The following is a 17,165-nucleotide window of genomic DNA, read 5'->3' on the forward strand; positions in this document are numbered from 1 at the left end:
AAGGGACCTGGGCTAAGAATCTTCTCATGAGAAGGAAAACTGGTTACATGATGGTGTTAACCTACCTAGAGATCTCTTATGACAAAAACTTTAAAACAGTTCAAATGTGAGAGCAGACATAGGAATTAAAGAAAAGAAGAATACGCAGACTTTACCTATTTGTAATTTTGCTTATATCCTGTCATACTAGGCATTGGCTTTGTTAGTAATAGCTTCCCAAGATTCATCATAAAAATATGAATAGATACTGATGGAAAGTGGTATAAGATGTGTTTCCATGTTTGGGCTGACATTATTGAATCTAAGAGCTGTATTTCAAGAACCCCAGTTTATAGACTAGAAGTTTTCTTGGGTACTTTATGAAAAGGATCTTTGAAGTCTTCTAGTCCAATTTGTTCTGATTCCACTTAATGAAACAAATTATCTCTGAAGAGAGAGATTAAATAACTTGGATAATTAATGGCTGAAAAGAAATCCTTACTGTTTTGGGTTGAATTCCTTCTGCGCTTCGACTTATAGTTGAAGTCACTAAGGATGTACTATGAGTCTGGGCCATCTTTTAATAGCTCTCTAACTTCTGAAGATGGCCTCATACAACCAAACAAAGATATTTTTCTGGCACATACTACCCAGTTAATTGTATTACATACTCTATATGATGTTTCAACTGTAAAGATAAAGCCTAAAAATTCTTTTTATAGTATGGATTTTAGATAGGAAAGATGAATATTTATAAATAAATATTTATTTATTTAAGAAGCTTATTTTTCTTTTAATGAGGGGGGGGGGGGAATGTAGACATTTCCCAGAATGCTATGATATAGGTTAGAATGTGAGTAGAACCAGGAAAGATATCACATCTCAATCTTCTGGTTTATCCTTAAATGCAAGGGATGGATAAGTTTTATCCTTAAATACTGGATTTAAAAAATATTTTACCCCATATAGCAGATTTATAACGTGCATATTATATACAAATTCACAAACTATTTTTCTTTATGTTAGTGTGTTAAGGAATGTAGATGCAAGAGGTGTTCCTGGAATTTCATGGCTTATTAATGCACAGAAGCTTTTCAGATGGGCAAATGAAGTCAGAATTGACCCAAATAATCCAGAATATTCTGATTTAATGGAATTTATTATGGTAAGTGATAGCAAATATCTGTACTGTAAATGTATTCTGTTTCTTAAGCTCTACACTCATATTGCTTCACAGTTTGCAGTATATTTTTCTAGGCACTAGGAGGCATTAAAGGTAAATCTGAACACAGATACAGTTTTCAAGAAGCTTATGGTATGGTAAAGGCAATTAGAAATTCAGCAATTGAAATAATTACTACTTTAAGCCTTACGATTGGCATTCTGTTGCTGTTTAGCAGCCTTCAGGACATCCTGCAGAATAACCTTCAGGCTGGCATCTGTTGTACATCTGCTGCGTACCAGCCATATTATTAAATGCTGGGGATGATAAAGGAGATTTATAGACACACTTCTTCCATCAAAGACTCCATTATCTCTTCATTTCTCCTACTCTTCCTGTACCCAACTGAAGTGCTCTGTGTGTTCCACACATGCTTTCTTCACACTTTCTTCATGTCATTCCCTCTGCTTAGAAGGGCACCCATAGCAGCTCTCTTACCCACCCTGCAAGTCTGGCAAATGCTTCCTTGGTAACCTCAGTTAGATATGGGCTTTTCTTTCCTCACCCTGCTGTTAACTTTTTTTCTTTTTATAAGCTGTTACGGCTCTAATACCATTCTGCCTTTTACTGTAGTTATTCATTCATGTACTTTATCTTTTTGTGTGTGTGTGGAACTACAGCTAGGAAATTTCTCTTATGGCAGCTAGCACTTTGCCTTGCATATTCCATGTACTCACATTTGCATTTATTGAATAAAGCAATGCCTAAATAGATTACTGAAATTAAGTTTCCTCAGATCAGAACTTCCCAACTGATTGCTGAATTGATTACATGTGTATAGAAATACTGATCCTTGGAGTTCCCGTCGTGGTGCAGTGGTTAACGAATCCAACTAGGAACCATGAGGTTGCGGGTTCGATCCCTGGCCTTGCTCAGTGGGTTAAAGATCCAGCGTTGTCGTGAGCTGTGGTGTAGGTTGCAGACGCGGCTCAGATCCTGCATTGCTGTGGCTCTGGTGTAGGCCGGCGGCTACAGCTCCGATTGGACCCTTCGCCTGGGAACCTCCATATGCCATGGGAGTGGCCCAAGAAATGGCAAAAAGACAAAAAAAAAAAAAAAAAGAAAAAAGAAAGAAATACTGATCCTCTCTTGACTCTTAGGGCAAGCAGACACAAAAAAGTCTCATCTTTTAACCCAGTGGGCAATACAGATGTTTTCATTTTCTATTTAAGTCATGACTAGGAAAAGGTTGAGAAGCTACATAAGCTGGATTCTGTCTTTTTTGCAGATTCTATCTCTGTACAGGTTCAGTTGCTCTATTTCCTATTTATATTGCAACTCGCACATCTTACAGTTTTGAAAATTCTTGAATTTTAAAACATTAATATTTTAAGTGAAGACAATACTGTTTCCATTTTACAGTACATAAAACACAAAGGGCAGGATATGCCGAAGTATTTTCGTCTTGAACAGTTGCAAGATGAATTTAACTTTGTTTCGGAAGAGGAAATGAAAAAGAGTAAACGTTTCCAGCTGTTGCAACTTAGAAATGCAGGTCACCTAGATATTTTCCTTCCGCAGCCAATGCCCCTCTATGATAGAGAGATTCCAGATTTAGTCTTCCAGGTACTTGGTTTCTATTCGAATATAGCTTATTCTATGATAAGCTTCATGTTTTACTGCTTTAAATCTATCTCAATTTCTTTTTTTTTTTTTTAGCTGATAATGTATAGACAAAAATATTCCCCTTTTCTCTAGGCATTAAAAAGGTACAGAGCTTACAAATTTCAGAAAGTCCTTAGCTTGACTTTACAACTTAGTTGTTGCCCAGACAATCTATCTCACAGGCAGAATCCTTTAAGTATATTCTAAATTCATGTAAATACTGTGTTTTTTTAATTGTAAAATGCATCACTAATTTAAAAGCAACTTTTGGGGGTAGGAGAGAAATACTACCACATTAAACTCACTCTTGAATATAAAGCACATCTCAATTTCAGAAACGTAAAAAATATGGGGGGAAAAGAAGGAAAAATTAGTCTTATGCTGTGTGGTGGTGACGTGCTGACACCAGCTGGTGGAAATCTGTGGTGCCGGTCTCTTCCCAATGCCGCCTTTAGTGATTTCATGTTGATTGCTTTAAATATGTTGCTGGGGGAGTATTTACACCATAAATCAGCAAATGCTACAACTTGGGGCTTTCCCTCCCCCTCCCAGAGTTGGCTGATAAACATTAGCAGCACACCACTAGTCAAGAGAGCAGAATTATAAGAGGTTATTCCTGTAGAAATAACCAATTGTACTAATCCTACTAGCACTTGAACTTGCTAAGAGATGGTTCAAAAAGAAACTAATATTCTCTTTTTAAAGAAAATGCCTGTGTAGGAGTTCCCTGGTGGCCTTAGAGATTAAGGATTTGGCATTGTCACTGCTGCCGTGGGGGTTCCACCCCTGGCCAGAACAGCCCCATGCCCTGGGCACAGAAAAAACAAAACAAAACAAAACAAAACCAAAAAACAGGAAAATACCTATGCAGTAAAATTACCACTGTAGGGCAATATCAGTGAACTTAGATAAAGATACCAGATTTGAATGAAGGATATCAGAGTTTATATATCTTATGAGTCAGAAAGAGTGAATGCCTTATACTAAAATAGGTTATAATAGGTTTATTTTTTAATTAAATTAAATTAATTAATTAACTTATTTTTGCTTTTTAGGGCCACACCCATGGCATATGGAGGTTCCCAGGCTAGGGGTCCATTCGAAGCTATGGCTGCCAGCCTACACCACAGCCACACCAACACGAGATCCTTAACCTACTGATCGAGGCCAGGGATCGAACCCACAACCTTATGGTTCCTAGTCGGATTCGTTTCTGCTTCGCCACGACAGGAACTCCCGTAATAAGTTTATTGGTTTAACTCTGGTGAATTAGTATTGATTAATAAGAAAAAAAGAATGAACTCTTTGATATTTGTTTTCATTTTGTTCTGAACTGAGGGAAATTGCAGTTAGCCACTTAATATTAAGAATAGTAAAAGTTATTTTTTAAAATTTGTATGTTTGTTCTTGTTGTTTGTTCTTGTTGTTGCACTCAGCTATCCTTTAGCTTTATACCCTAATTCAGAGAAGACTTAAACAAAACTGTGCAGGACTCATTACATTTAAAACTCAAGTAGTAGTGGGAACACTTGTGCCTAAGCCAAGTGGATTGTCTGAGAATCTCTTTTGGTGTGGCCCAGAGGTAAAAGAGGAAATGCAAATTAATGATCTTTTAATGACAATGTCATGGCACTACCAGTCAGCACATATGACTAAGTCATATAAAGATCTGCAGATAATTCTTGAGTAGAAATATGTATATTCACAAATAGACCAATTGATATTTGGCTTTGGAAAGCATTACTCAAATTTTTTTTTTTTTTTTTAGCAGAAAAAGGATTATACTGCAAGACCAAGCAAGAAGAATGGGTGGCTCGTGCTTACAAATTCTGAACTTCTCACCATTTTAATTATGATTAATCTATTTTGAGCCCTCAGGAATTTCAGTTAGTAAACTTCAGAGAGAAGGCTTTGACGTAGAAAAGCAGAAAAGTTATTGTTTCCCCCTACTTCTCTCAATGATTGAATTCACTTCTACAGTTCCATAAACTACTATGGGCAAAGCACGATGCTCAGCGTAATTGGGGATATAACATCATTTTTTTAAAAAAAGGAACAGTTTCTGCTTTTGAAACCAGGGGCTTTGCTAACTTTCCTTGTGTTATACAAACTATTCATAGAATAGGTTTTGTAGTTAATATCTAAGCTCCGTTACATTCAAGAATTGAAACTAATTTAATTCTCTGTTTTTATAGGAATCTGAAAGTGAAATAGAGAAGGATATATCCATGTCGGATGTGAATTCTATTACCACACAAAGGATTAGTTCTGCCAATTTTCTGAAAAAGGTAACAACAAAATAGTATTATCAATATATTTGAACTTATTCTTGTGGAAACTAGTCTGCTGGATGCAGAGCACTGTACTCTTCCCAGAGAGTCAGATGGACAGACCAGCGTACTCATCACCTCTTTCTGATCACTGAAGGCTTTTCTCTTCTGTTCAAACTTTCTTTTCAGAGTTAGTTACTGACCATCTATAGATATACATTGTTGATAAACATTGATGCAGTGATTTCTTCAGTTGACAGCAAACTCATTATTAAAGCATATATCGGGTTTTTCTGTTTAAAACATGAACATTAAAGACTTTCCATCTCCTTTTGACTCTAAAAGTTCACTTTGAGAAATATGCCAGTATTTTGCCTGAATCCCTAGTTTGATTAATAACTGATACTGCCAGAGACCACAGCAGTTCAGGGAGGCAAAGGGATGGAGGAGCTAATAGGAGATAGAAAATATTAGAGAAGGACAAATGCTTCAATACAAAGTCAGATATTTACCGAACACCCTAGCAAAGCCTAAGGCAGGTTCGAGGTGGAGTCCCTCACTGAATTTCACTCCTGATTTCTTTCCACTGATCCCTCATGGCTCCACTCCAAGTTTCTGGAGTGCAGGGACCCTATCTATAGATCCACGGTGCCAGCACAATGCCCTCCATTCAGAAATGTTTGAGCAATTAATGAAGTAAGGGCAAAACCATCAGGCTGAGGAGGGTTCTAAGACTTCAACAGGAGTAGAATCTATAGCCTTCGCTATAGGGTACCAGAGCAGCCTTTTAGGGTGACTTGAAAAGAAGTAGAGAGCCATGGAAAGATGTAGAGATCCCTCATGGAGACACATGAGAAGCAACCTGTGTAACTGAAGAGTCTTAGTTAGGTCTGTGAAGACTGTTCTGACCACCCTGTGCATCTTTGGATAAGTAATCTGTTCACTGAGTCCCACTTTATTATTCTATAAGAACAGACAATAGGAGTTCCTTCCAAAGCACTGTTGGTTATCCAGCTGCAGGGGCTCAGGTAAATGCGGAAGTGTGTGTTCAATTCTTGGCATGGCACAGTGAGTTAGGATCCGGTGTTGCTGCAGCGTAGGTTGCAGCTGTGGCTCAGATTCAATCCCTGGCCCAGGAACTTTTATATGCCACAGGTATGGCCATAAAAAACCAAACCAAAACAAAAACAAACAAAAACAGACAGGAAAAAATACCTGCTGTGCTTTACTTCTGAAGTAAGGGGCAAATGAGATAAAACCTCAGTGCTGTGCTAGTTTGTACTCTGTTCCTATGAGGGGTTGGTAGAAACGCAGACCTCTGTAGCTATCATAGCCTGAAAGAGCACCTCCTCTTTATGACTGGCAAGTGTTTTTCCCCACTCACCCTTTCCCCTCCTACACTACTAGCTCCATATTTTTTTAAAAAGTTGATGTATGATTTAATAATAAGCTTTATGGCTTACGAAGTAAGGAGGTGCTCTTACTTACACGAAAGGAGAACACATACCTTCTCATCCCTTCTCTTCTTTTTTTGTGTACAAGGAAGCCCAGAAGGGAGGGCAGCAGAGGACCAGGAATGTGGTAAGAGAACACAGGTCTGAGGACACTTGATTGACCTTCATGTAGGAATCCTGGGAAGGAGCTTTCCCTAAGAAAATCTGGTGATTGCATTTCAGCTTCTTATAGGATTTATTTGCTGTCTAAGGATAGTTTAAAAGTACAAGTTTAAGGGATAATCTTTTTTTTTTTTTTTGTCTTTTTAGGGCTGCACCTGCGGCATATGGAGGTTCCCAGGCGAGGGGTCCAGTCAGAGCTACAGCGGCCGGCTTACACCACAGCCACAGTAACGCCAGATCCTTAACCCACTGAGCAAGGCCAGGGATCGAACCTGCAACTTCATGGATCCTAGTTGGATTCATTTCCACTGCACTGCGACCAAAACTCCAAGGGGTAATCACTTTAATTACAGGTACTAGAATACTGATTTGACACTGGAGGCCCAATAGGGCCATAGGTGTTTAAATCCTGCTGTGGGAGGAACTCATGGGACTCTGAGTTTTGTGTATTAACCTTTTGACTATGTCACTGGGGTCAGTGGTAGCTGAGGCCAGGAGTGCAGCAGTAAAGTCCCAGCGGTCTTCAGAATTGCTGGACAAAGTTTGGCTGAAATATTTGCAGATTATTCAGTGCATCTCCTCAATGTGTCCCTTTCATTAATTGATTCAAATATTTATTGAGCACTTGCTATGAATCAGGCATGATACTAGACATTGAAATTACAGCAGTAAACAAAATAGACTAAAATCTCCAGCCTCCTAGAAGATGTCATTCTAATAGAGGAAGTCAGATAATGAATACACACTGTATGTTAGAGAGTGACATGTGCTGTGAAAAGTAAAGTAGGAAGAGAGGACAGAAGTGAGTGAGAGAGAGTGTGTGTGTGTGTGTATGCGTGTGTAGGGGGGGTGGGGTGCAATTTTAAATAAGGTGATCAAGGAAAGCCCTTGAGAAGGTAACACTTCAGCAAAAGACCTAAAAGAGCTGAGGGAGCTAGCCATGGCTTTTTGGGGGCAAAGAACATGATAGAACCACATGTCAAAACCATGAGGGAGGATCGTGCATGGCCTGTGGGAAGAACAGCAAGGAGCCCGGTCTTTGTAATGCCAAGGGAGCAAAGGAGAGAGAGAGAGAGATGGGGAGAGAGAAGGAGGGAGAGAGACAGAAAGAGGAAAAGAGAGAGTGAAGGAGCAAGAGCGCTCCAACTCAGTCATGGGGTCAGATGGGAGAGGAGTGTGGTTCACCTTCAAGGAAACAATTTGTTGCCCATCTGGAAGGGCGATTCTTAGCAGCTATATTTTTCCATTCTCCCACCACCCCATTTTCCTATCTAATTTAAGCAGATCATTAGGCTCTACTGTGCATCATCTCCAGGATGATCTGCGGCAGGACAGAAAGCAGAAAATTGCCTCCAGACACGTTCTTCTTGGTTTCATGTCTAAAAGTCTAAACCTGTTGTGTAGCAGAGTTAGAGGAGGAAGGCAGAGATCTCCTCAGACTAAAAAGCATTTCAGAGTCCTTTGAGGAACCAAGGTCTGTGGATTCTGCAGGTAGCAAGGGCTTAGGAGAATGGCTTTGTTCAAGCACTGAATATCTTACCAAGCTGCCAGAATGAGAGCTTTGTGTATCAAGATTTGTGTCCATACAAGTGGCAGTTGTAGAAACACATTCATACTGTAATCATCTCCTTTGGTGAAGACTGTTTCTGTCTGTGTATACTGCGACTTAGGTGGAAAGAGAGGTGAGGGGGCATTAATGAGAGCATTAGGAATGATCTTGATAATGGTAGCAAACAGAACCATACTTTCACTTATCTAATCCCCCTTCCTATTCCTTGCTTGCTTACAAAAATTAAAAAATAGTAACACCAGTAGCATTTTATATACTTAATCTTAAAATATAAACTATGCATTTTTCTAAATTCTAAAATTTTTTTGTAGATGAGAAGGTTGATAGTGAGAAGAATTGTCAAAGTTAGCAAATTTAACTTATCAGATGTTGTGGCTGATTATGAAGAAGTTGTATCTGCAAGGTACATACTAAAATTATTATTATTTAATCCTGAAATATAAAGCTTTAAGCTAATACCTCCAAAGTCCTCTAAGTTCTCTATTTTTATATTAAGTTAATATCAAAAATGCAGTTAAAAAGCATAAAGTGAAATCGAGTGACAAACATATTTGGTCATCTAAAATTTCATTTTGTACATATCTATATGCTATTTATTTTCAGTTGTATAATGTTTGAGTTTTTAACCCTCTCCTTCTTGATAATTTTTAGGGCAAGAAAAAAATAAAAGAAATACCTTTGTCCCACATAGTTTTGTCATAAGATTTTCCTGTCCTGAGTCTGCTACTGGAAAAGTCATTGCTGGTGGCACCACACAACTAAGCCTATAAGCTTCCCCTTTCAAAACCAAATCCTCAGCCATACAGCTATACAAGGTGTTCTGCCATCCACAGGCAGCAGCTAGGGGAGCCTTTGGCTGAAGTAACTCAATTCTCATACACTCCTATCTGTGAAACTTAAAGATAGGAACGGGAACTAGGAATGCTCTGTTTCTGGGAAACCTCCCTGGGGCCACTTGCAGATTCTTAGTATTAACAATAAGGTTTTAATTATCTCAGGATGCTGAAATATGTTGTGTTTTATTTTCAGTCTTTGGAGGAAAACAGGTGTGACCATAAAACTGTAATTCCATAGGTTTGTGTTGCCAGAGTTAGCAGCACTCTGTGTTGCCAGAGTCAGCAAACTGACTCCTGTTTCATAACCATATTGAAAAGTTGTGCATCTAACCACTTTCAAGAGAGCGATTCCTGAAAAACGAACAGTCCTTTGAAATAACATGACGTTTCATGGAATTACTTCTCCACACCCTTATTGCTTCTTGGCCCATGTACTCAAAGGACATGGAGCAATCACATTCTGTCTTAACATATCATCTCTTCTGTGCTCAGAAAAAGGTTCTTTCTTCGGGTTTAAGACAACTCTGTCTCTGCTCCACAACAGAGAGAACGTGGTTCAGAATAATGGCTTATTTATAATAATTAATTTAAAAATCAATCTTTCAAATCTTAATCTTGTATCTTTGTGACTGATCACTTTTTACTCTTTAGCCAGTTGACACACGCAGTTTGTAAGCTTCTTGAACGACGAAGGAAGTTGAAGCCTAAGAGGAAAGAAAGGAAAAAAGTGGCAGCACAGACTATCTGTGATGGAGATATTAAGATTCTTGTCAGAATACTGAGGGCTTATAATATTCCTACAAGGAAAACAGTAGTTAGTAGGTAAGGCAATTGTGTCAGTTGTTGGAGTTGCAGATCTTTTTTTTTTTTTCTCTTGGTCTTTTTAGGGTTGCACCCACAGCATATGGAAATTCCCAGGCTAAGGGTCACATCAGAGCTGTATCTGCCAGCCTACACCACAGCCCAGCAATACAAGATCCAAACTGTGTCTGTGATGTACACCACAGCTCACCGAAATGCTTAACCCACTTACCAAGGGCAAGGATCAAACCTGAGTCCTCATGGATTCTAGTCGGGTTCGTTACCGCTGAGCCACAGCAGGAACCCTCCAGAAGATCTGTCTTAAATGTAAATTTCTATACTGTCCCCCTAGTAAAACTTTGCACTTTATTAATACTCCATACTCAGTGAAAGTTGAAATCTTCATCTGGATAGCCAAACGTACTGTTCTTGCTATGCATTAAAGGTTTTCAGAAGTTTTAAGATGCCCAGAGTGACTTTCACAGGTGTGTTTTGGGGTGCCATATCAAATAAATGCCTTCTGTCCTAATTCCCTATTGTGAAAATTTGTTAAGCTACTATTAGCATCTGCACTGTTCTCAGCCACTGTCCCCTCACAGTATTGCAAGTAGAATACTGGAGAGAGAGGCTCTGATTTGGACTTGTCGTATTAGGTGACTTCTGCAAAAATCAGATCTCACCCATCTCTTCTGCAGTGGATTTTATTTGTGTTTCTTGGGCAGAGGATATGTGGGATCAGAATGGCCAAATTAAGGCTTGGATGTTAAATGCTCATGAATATTTAGTGTATCCTGAATATCGAATGTCTCCTGTATTTAGTCTCTTGTATAATTTATACATTATGAATATATAGTCCTCAGGTACCTTAGGAATATTGGGTATCCCTCTCTGTCTACGTTTAACACACGTGCTCTACTTGCTTATTTTATGTTTACCACATCCTGTGTACTCTACATGTGAAAAACATATTTCGCTTACTAGCTACTAATTTATAATTAAAATCTCTTAAATGTACCTCTGTTTTATACAGTGCAATTTATGATGGAATTGGTATCTTCAAAACAAATATATATTTCAAGGCTGTTTTGTGAAATAAATACATTATAAAATTACTACCATTTTCTATAATAGTCAGCTTGTAAAATAAAGAATATTGTAATACCAAAAATGAGAAGAATACAGTCTCAAAATATGACTTGCCTTACTATTCTCCTTTTGCTGAGGATCAGTGAACGCTTTATCATAGACTGTTTCCAATCCACAGTTCAGCATTTAGGAACTACCCTTTCAGAGTAGCGACTACAAAATGTTTCTCTCTAACCACCTGTAATATGAAGATCCAGAGCACTCTTATCTCTTATCTTCTCTCTTATCTCTACAAGCATAAGCAAAAACCCACCTACTCCTACCAAAACTAATACTAAAATTGCTTAAATTGTATCTCTCTATATTGTTTTTCCTGAAGAACCTTGAAAATGCCTACTTACTTGGTATCGTCCATGTCTCGCATCAGACATAAAGAAACAATCAAATCAGTAGCCTCAGATGAGATCTTAAATGAGATAAGTATTTACCGCTTCTATAAAGTGCATTTTGATCTTGTTTTCCCTGAGTTGCAACTTGCCTCTAATTGGACTCAAATCTCTGATCTCTTGGGCTTCTAGTTTACCCTCCATAACACGGTGAAGTTGCGCTTTATAAAATGTAATTCTGACATTTCATTCCCTGCTCCCCTGCTCTCAGGATCTATAGAATAAGGTTGTGCAAGCACCTGAGAATGGCCGCAGAAGTTCATAATGATCTGGTTCTTACCTGTCAGTCAGCCACATTTCCCTGCACCCACAGCAGTATCACAGCATACTACTGCTTGTTCTATACACGCCCTTTCCTCTGCCTGGAGTGGCCATTCCATGTTATTGGCCGCACGAACTGTGATTTAATGTCTCAAAGCTCATGTCCAAGCAGCGTTTCTTCTGTGAATTTCTCCTTGTCCTCACCTCAGAAAGTTAACTGTTCCCTCTCCTGGCTAACTCTTACACCTTGAGTATATTTCTTTTATTTCTCACACTTCATTGCGATTATTGTTTACCTGTTTATTTTCCCCTGATAGACTTAAGATAAAAAATCCTAAGGATTTCCATTTATCTTTGGATCCTAGCAAAGTAGTGCCTGATATTGAATAGGATGAAGAAATGTTTATTAAATGAATGAGTGAGTGAATAATGGTTTTTTGGAAAACTTGAAAAAGTAAGCCATCCAGTTGTCAGCCAGTAACTAATTTCTACCTTTTATCAACTATATACAGTATTACCAACATCTAGTCAGTGTCTATTATGTGTTTTAGGATGCTGTGCGCCCTTTTGTGGAAGTGTCCTTTCAGCACACCGTATACCAAACTAGTGTTGCAAGTGGATCTCATCCATGCTGGAATGAAGAAATTACAGTAGATTTTATGTAAGTTGGAGTCCACTTTTCCTCAGCTTTTAAAACAGAGCAATAATAAAATTATTTTATTGAGCCGTTTATTGAAAATAATATTGAAAATGGGCTTAATTTTTAAGTTTTAAATTATGAAATATTTCTTACATAGATATTAATATAGATATATAATTTATATGTAAATGTAAGTTCTGAGGAAAGATCCTAAAATGAATACCTGTGTTATCTACCATCTAGCTTTAAAAAATAGAATATTGCCAATATCTTCGAAGGCCCCACTGTGCCAATACCTAATTGTATCCCCTTTCTTGCCCCGCCACCGAGGGGTAATAACCATGAATTTGTGTTTATCATTCCCTCTCTTTCTTTATGGTTCTACATCATAGGTATTTATCTTTAACTGTGTTTTATTTATGTATACTTTCAACTTTGTATAAATTGAATCATATTTTACAGTCTTCTTTACTCTTAATTATTTGAGAGATTCATCCATATTCATACTTGTAACTCCTTCCTTCCTTCCTTCTCACTTCTATAGAGTATTCCACTGTATTAAAATGATGTAATTTATTCATCCTTTATCTTTTTTATGTACATTTGCCTGGTTTTAATGTTTTACTGTTGCACATAGTATTGCTCTAAACATTCTTGTCATTTGGAACACACATGTAAGAGCTTCTTTTTAAGACAGTAGTTCTCAAACTCTTTTGTGCTCTGGAATCACCTATATGGCTTCTTAAAACGGATTGCTGGGCCCAACTGCGTAGTTTCTAATTCAGTCACTCTGGGGTAGGGCCTGATACATAATGCCATTTCTTTTTTTTAATTTTAATTTTTTTTTTCTTTTTAGGGCCGCACCCGTGGCATATGAGAGGTCCCAAGCTAGGGGTCACATTGGAGCCACAGCCACAGCAACGCCAGATCTGACCTGCGTCTGTGACCTACACCACAGCTCACGGCAGCTCTGGATCCATAACCCACTGAGCAAGGCCAGGATCCTCATGGGTGCTAGTGAGATTCATTTCTGCTGCACCACAATAGGAACTCCCATATTTCCATTTCTAGCAAGTTTCCAGGTGTTACCGATGCAGCTAAGTCAGGGGACCTTTGAGAACCTCTACTCTAGGGTCTATATACGGAAGTGAATTGCTTCAGCTTTACTAGCTAATGCCAGACTTTTTTCTAAAATGATTGTACCAATGTACACTTGCAACAGCAATATAAAAGTTCCTATTGTGTCACATCTTTAATAATATTTGTATTTTTTAAATTAATGTTTCTAATGCAATGGATCTAAATTAATATTCTCATTGTAGTTTAATTTACATTCCCGGATTTCTAATGAGATTGAGTTGTTTTTTTTTTTCATTTTAAGCAAATCCATAGACTTTATTTTTTAGTGTAGTTTTAAGTTCATAGTAAAATTGAGCAGAAATTGCAGAGTTCTTATATATGCCCTCCCTACAACACACACATGCACAGCCTCCCTCAGTGCCAGGTGGTAGTGCCAGGTGGTACATTTGTTACAATCAATGGACCAGTGTTGACACATTATCAACCAAAGTCCACAATTTAAATAGAATTCACTCTTTATGTTGTAATGTTGTATTCTGTAAGTTTTTTGACAAATGTATAATGACATGCATCCACCACTCTAGTATCATAAAGCAGAGCTTCACTGCTCTTAAAATGCCCTGTGCTTCACCTATTCATCCTTTAATCCTTCCTCTGGAACCTCAGGCAACCACTGATCCTTTTACCATCATCATAGTTTCACCTTTTCCAGAGTGTCATTACATGTCAGGGTTCTCCAGAGAAACAGGACCAATAGGTTGTGTGTGTGTCTGTCTGACTCTCTCACCCTCTGTAATAGGAGTGGGCCTCATCCAATCCATTGAAGGGTTAATAGAAAAAAGACATACCCAGCCTAGAAAGAGGAAACTCTTCAGACTTAACTGCAGCTCTTCCTTGGGCTTCCAGCCTGCCAGCTTACCAGCAGACTTTGGACTTTCTTTCCCCTACAGTCATGTGAGCCAGTATTGCAGAGGGTAGTTTGCCTTACCCAAAGTTTACTGATTTTTTTACTGTGGAAAAAACACTTAACATGACATCTACCCTCTTAACAAATTTTTAAGTGTGAAACATATTATCATTGAATGTAGGTGGAAGGTTTTACAACAGATCTCTAGAGTTCATCCATCTTACTTCCCTGAAACTTTATGCCTGTTGATTAGTAACTCCCCATTTCTCCCTTCCCCTAGCCCCTGGCAACCACCATTCTGCTCTTTGATTCTATGCACTTGACTATTTTAGATGCCACATATAGGTGGAATCATGCAGTCTTTCCGTGACTGGTTTATTTCATTTAGTATAATGTCCTCAGTGTTCATCTATATTGTCACATATTACAGAATTTCCTTCTTTTTTTTTAAGGGGGAGCAGTATTCCATTTTGTGTGTGTACCCCATTTTCTCAGGTCCTTCATCTGTCAACAAACATTTAGGATGCCTCTATAACCTGACTGTTTTGAATAGTTCTGCAATAAAGATAGGAGTGATAATATGTCTTTGAGATTCTGATTCAGTTCTTTTGGATAAATACCTAGAAATGGGATTGGTGGATTATATGGTAGTTCTATTTTTAATTTTTTGAGGAAACTGCCTGCTTTTTTCCATAACAGCTGCACCATTTTGCATTCCCGCCAATAGTGCGCAGAGGTTCCAGTTTTCCACAACTTCACCAACACTTGTTATTTTATAATAGCCATCATGACAGATGTGAAGTGATATCTTACTGTAGTTTTGATTGCATTTCCCTAATTATTAGTGAGCATTTTATTTATTAGCAGTTTTTAGCATTTTCTTATGTGTTTGTTGGCTATTTGTATGTCATTTCTGGAAAATGTCTATTAAAATTTTAGTGCATTTTAAAATCAGATTAATAGATTTTTTTGTACTATTGAGATATATGAGTTCTTTATATACTTGACAATTGACCCCCTTATAATATATATGATTTGCAAATATTTTCTCCCATTCCATAGTTTCCTTTGTACTCTGTCAATTATTTTCTTTGCTGTGCATAAGCCTTAGAGCTTGATATAGATTCGCTTTTTAATTTTTGCTTTTGTTGTTGTGCTTTGGTATCATATCCATGAAATTACTGCTACAAACAATGTCGTGAAGCTTTTCCCCTATGCTCTCTTCTAGGAGCTTTACAGGTTCAAGTCTTACAGCTTAAGTCTTAAATCCATTTTGAATTTGTGTATGGTGTAAAATAAAGATCCAGTCTGATTCTTTTGCACATAGATATTTTTAGCAACACCATTTATTAAAGGGACTCAACAAATGAGTTGTGTACTCTTGGCACCCTTGTCAAAGACCAGTTGACCTGGTATAGGTGCAGGGATTTATATCCGTGCTCTCTGTTCTGTACCATTGGTCTATATGTCTGTCTTTATGCCAATACCACACTGCTTTGTACTGTAACTTTGTAATATATGTATTTTGAAATCAGGAAATTGGATCTCCGGCTTTGTTCTTTCTCACGATTCATATATGATGCTAAAGCTGTATAAATAGGTTTCTGTAATTCAAAATAAAGTGCACTGATCAAGATAAAGTTGAAATGTAGAACTTAAAATTGTTCTCTAAACTCAGTTAGCAGTTTTCAGTTGTCACATCCTGTACATCTTTAGCCCTGACTTGAGTCAAAGGAATATAAGGAACTGTCAGCTACATCCATTATCAAAGTCTTTCTCTTGTCCTAGTGCCCTCACCCCCTTCTCAGAACTACCAAGCTTGTTCAGCTCCCTCAATTTCTGCAGATCATGTGGTTCTTGACTGTTTAATTTTGTCTTTTTTTTTTTTAGGGCTGCACCCGTGGCATTTGGAGGTTCCCAGGCTAGGGGTCGAATCCAAGCTGTAGCTGCCGGCCTTCACTGCAGCCACAGCAACTCGGGATCCGAGCCGCATCTGCAACCTATACCTCAGCTCACGGCAACACCAGATCCTTAACTCACTGAGCGAGGCCAGGGATCAAATCCGTGCCCTCGTGGATACTAGTCATGTTTGCTAACCATTGAGCTACAATGGGAACGCCAGCTATCACTTTTCAGTGTCATAGATACAAGAGCTCTATTCCCTTCTGCACATAATATTTTAGTGAATAAAAGTCAATGTAAATAGGATAGATAGTAATAATAAATAGTAAATAGTAACTATCCTTGTGAGCTCTACTTTGGAGAAGAAATTGTGGTAAAATTTGAGGAAAGTTAAGAGTAGAATGCAAAAAGAAAGATAATGCAGGACTTGAGTGATTTAAGGGATTTAGCAAGTTGACACACTCAAAAATATCTTCAGTTTGACAGTCATTAGTGCTCCTGCTAGCATAGTATTGTGTGTATACATTGCCTCCCTGTCCTGTCTTAGGCCTTTGCAACATGAAAGGGAATTCTTGAAGGGAGCAGTGTAAGGAAGTTAGCTTATCACTTAGATAAGGAATCTTCACCTTAAAATTATTCTTCAAATTCAACTAAAATTTTTCAATCATCACTGTTAGTGCGTCTCAGAAAGCTGTTGAAATTGTTGAAGATCCTTTGACGTAGTAGATGTTTCCTTAAGCAACAAACCTTAACAAATAATATTAATGACAGCTGGTGTAGTGAAAAGGACCTGGCCTTTAGAGACAGTCAGAAACGGGTTCAGATTAGGACTCTAATCATTTGCTGGTAGTGCTATCCTGAGCCAGTTACTCAACTTGTCTGAGTTTGATTGAAATTTGATGTGTGAGCTGGAGCTGAGAGTACATATGTTACACTCTGCTTTC

The 17,165-nt window shown here is 38.1% G+C and overlaps 1 protein-coding gene across 1 annotated transcript in view; it reads left to right on the top strand.

Moving 5' to 3' along the window:
• CC2D2B (coiled-coil and C2 domain containing 2B) overlaps nucleotides 1–17,165 on the top strand; it is a 91,357-nt gene that overhangs the window by 47,284 nt on the left and 26,908 nt on the right. Inside the window, exons 17-23 of the mRNA XM_047762256.1 lie at nucleotides 1,006–1,144; nucleotides 2,564–2,767; nucleotides 5,002–5,094; nucleotides 8,574–8,665; nucleotides 9,750–9,920; nucleotides 11,365–11,485; nucleotides 12,244–12,353. Coding sequence (XP_047618212.1) covers nucleotides 1,006–1,144; nucleotides 2,564–2,767; nucleotides 5,002–5,094; nucleotides 8,574–8,665; nucleotides 9,750–9,920; nucleotides 11,365–11,485; nucleotides 12,244–12,353 — 930 coding nt within the window. The remainder of the gene's footprint in view (nucleotides 1–1,005; nucleotides 1,145–2,563; nucleotides 2,768–5,001; nucleotides 5,095–8,573; nucleotides 8,666–9,749; nucleotides 9,921–11,364; nucleotides 11,486–12,243; nucleotides 12,354–17,165) is intronic.

The sequence above is a fragment of the Phacochoerus africanus genome, chromosome 15, assembly GCF_016906955.1.
Source record: "Phacochoerus africanus isolate WHEZ1 chromosome 15, ROS_Pafr_v1, whole genome shotgun sequence".
Classification (NCBI taxonomy): Eukaryota; Metazoa; Chordata; class Mammalia; order Artiodactyla; family Suidae; genus Phacochoerus; species Phacochoerus africanus.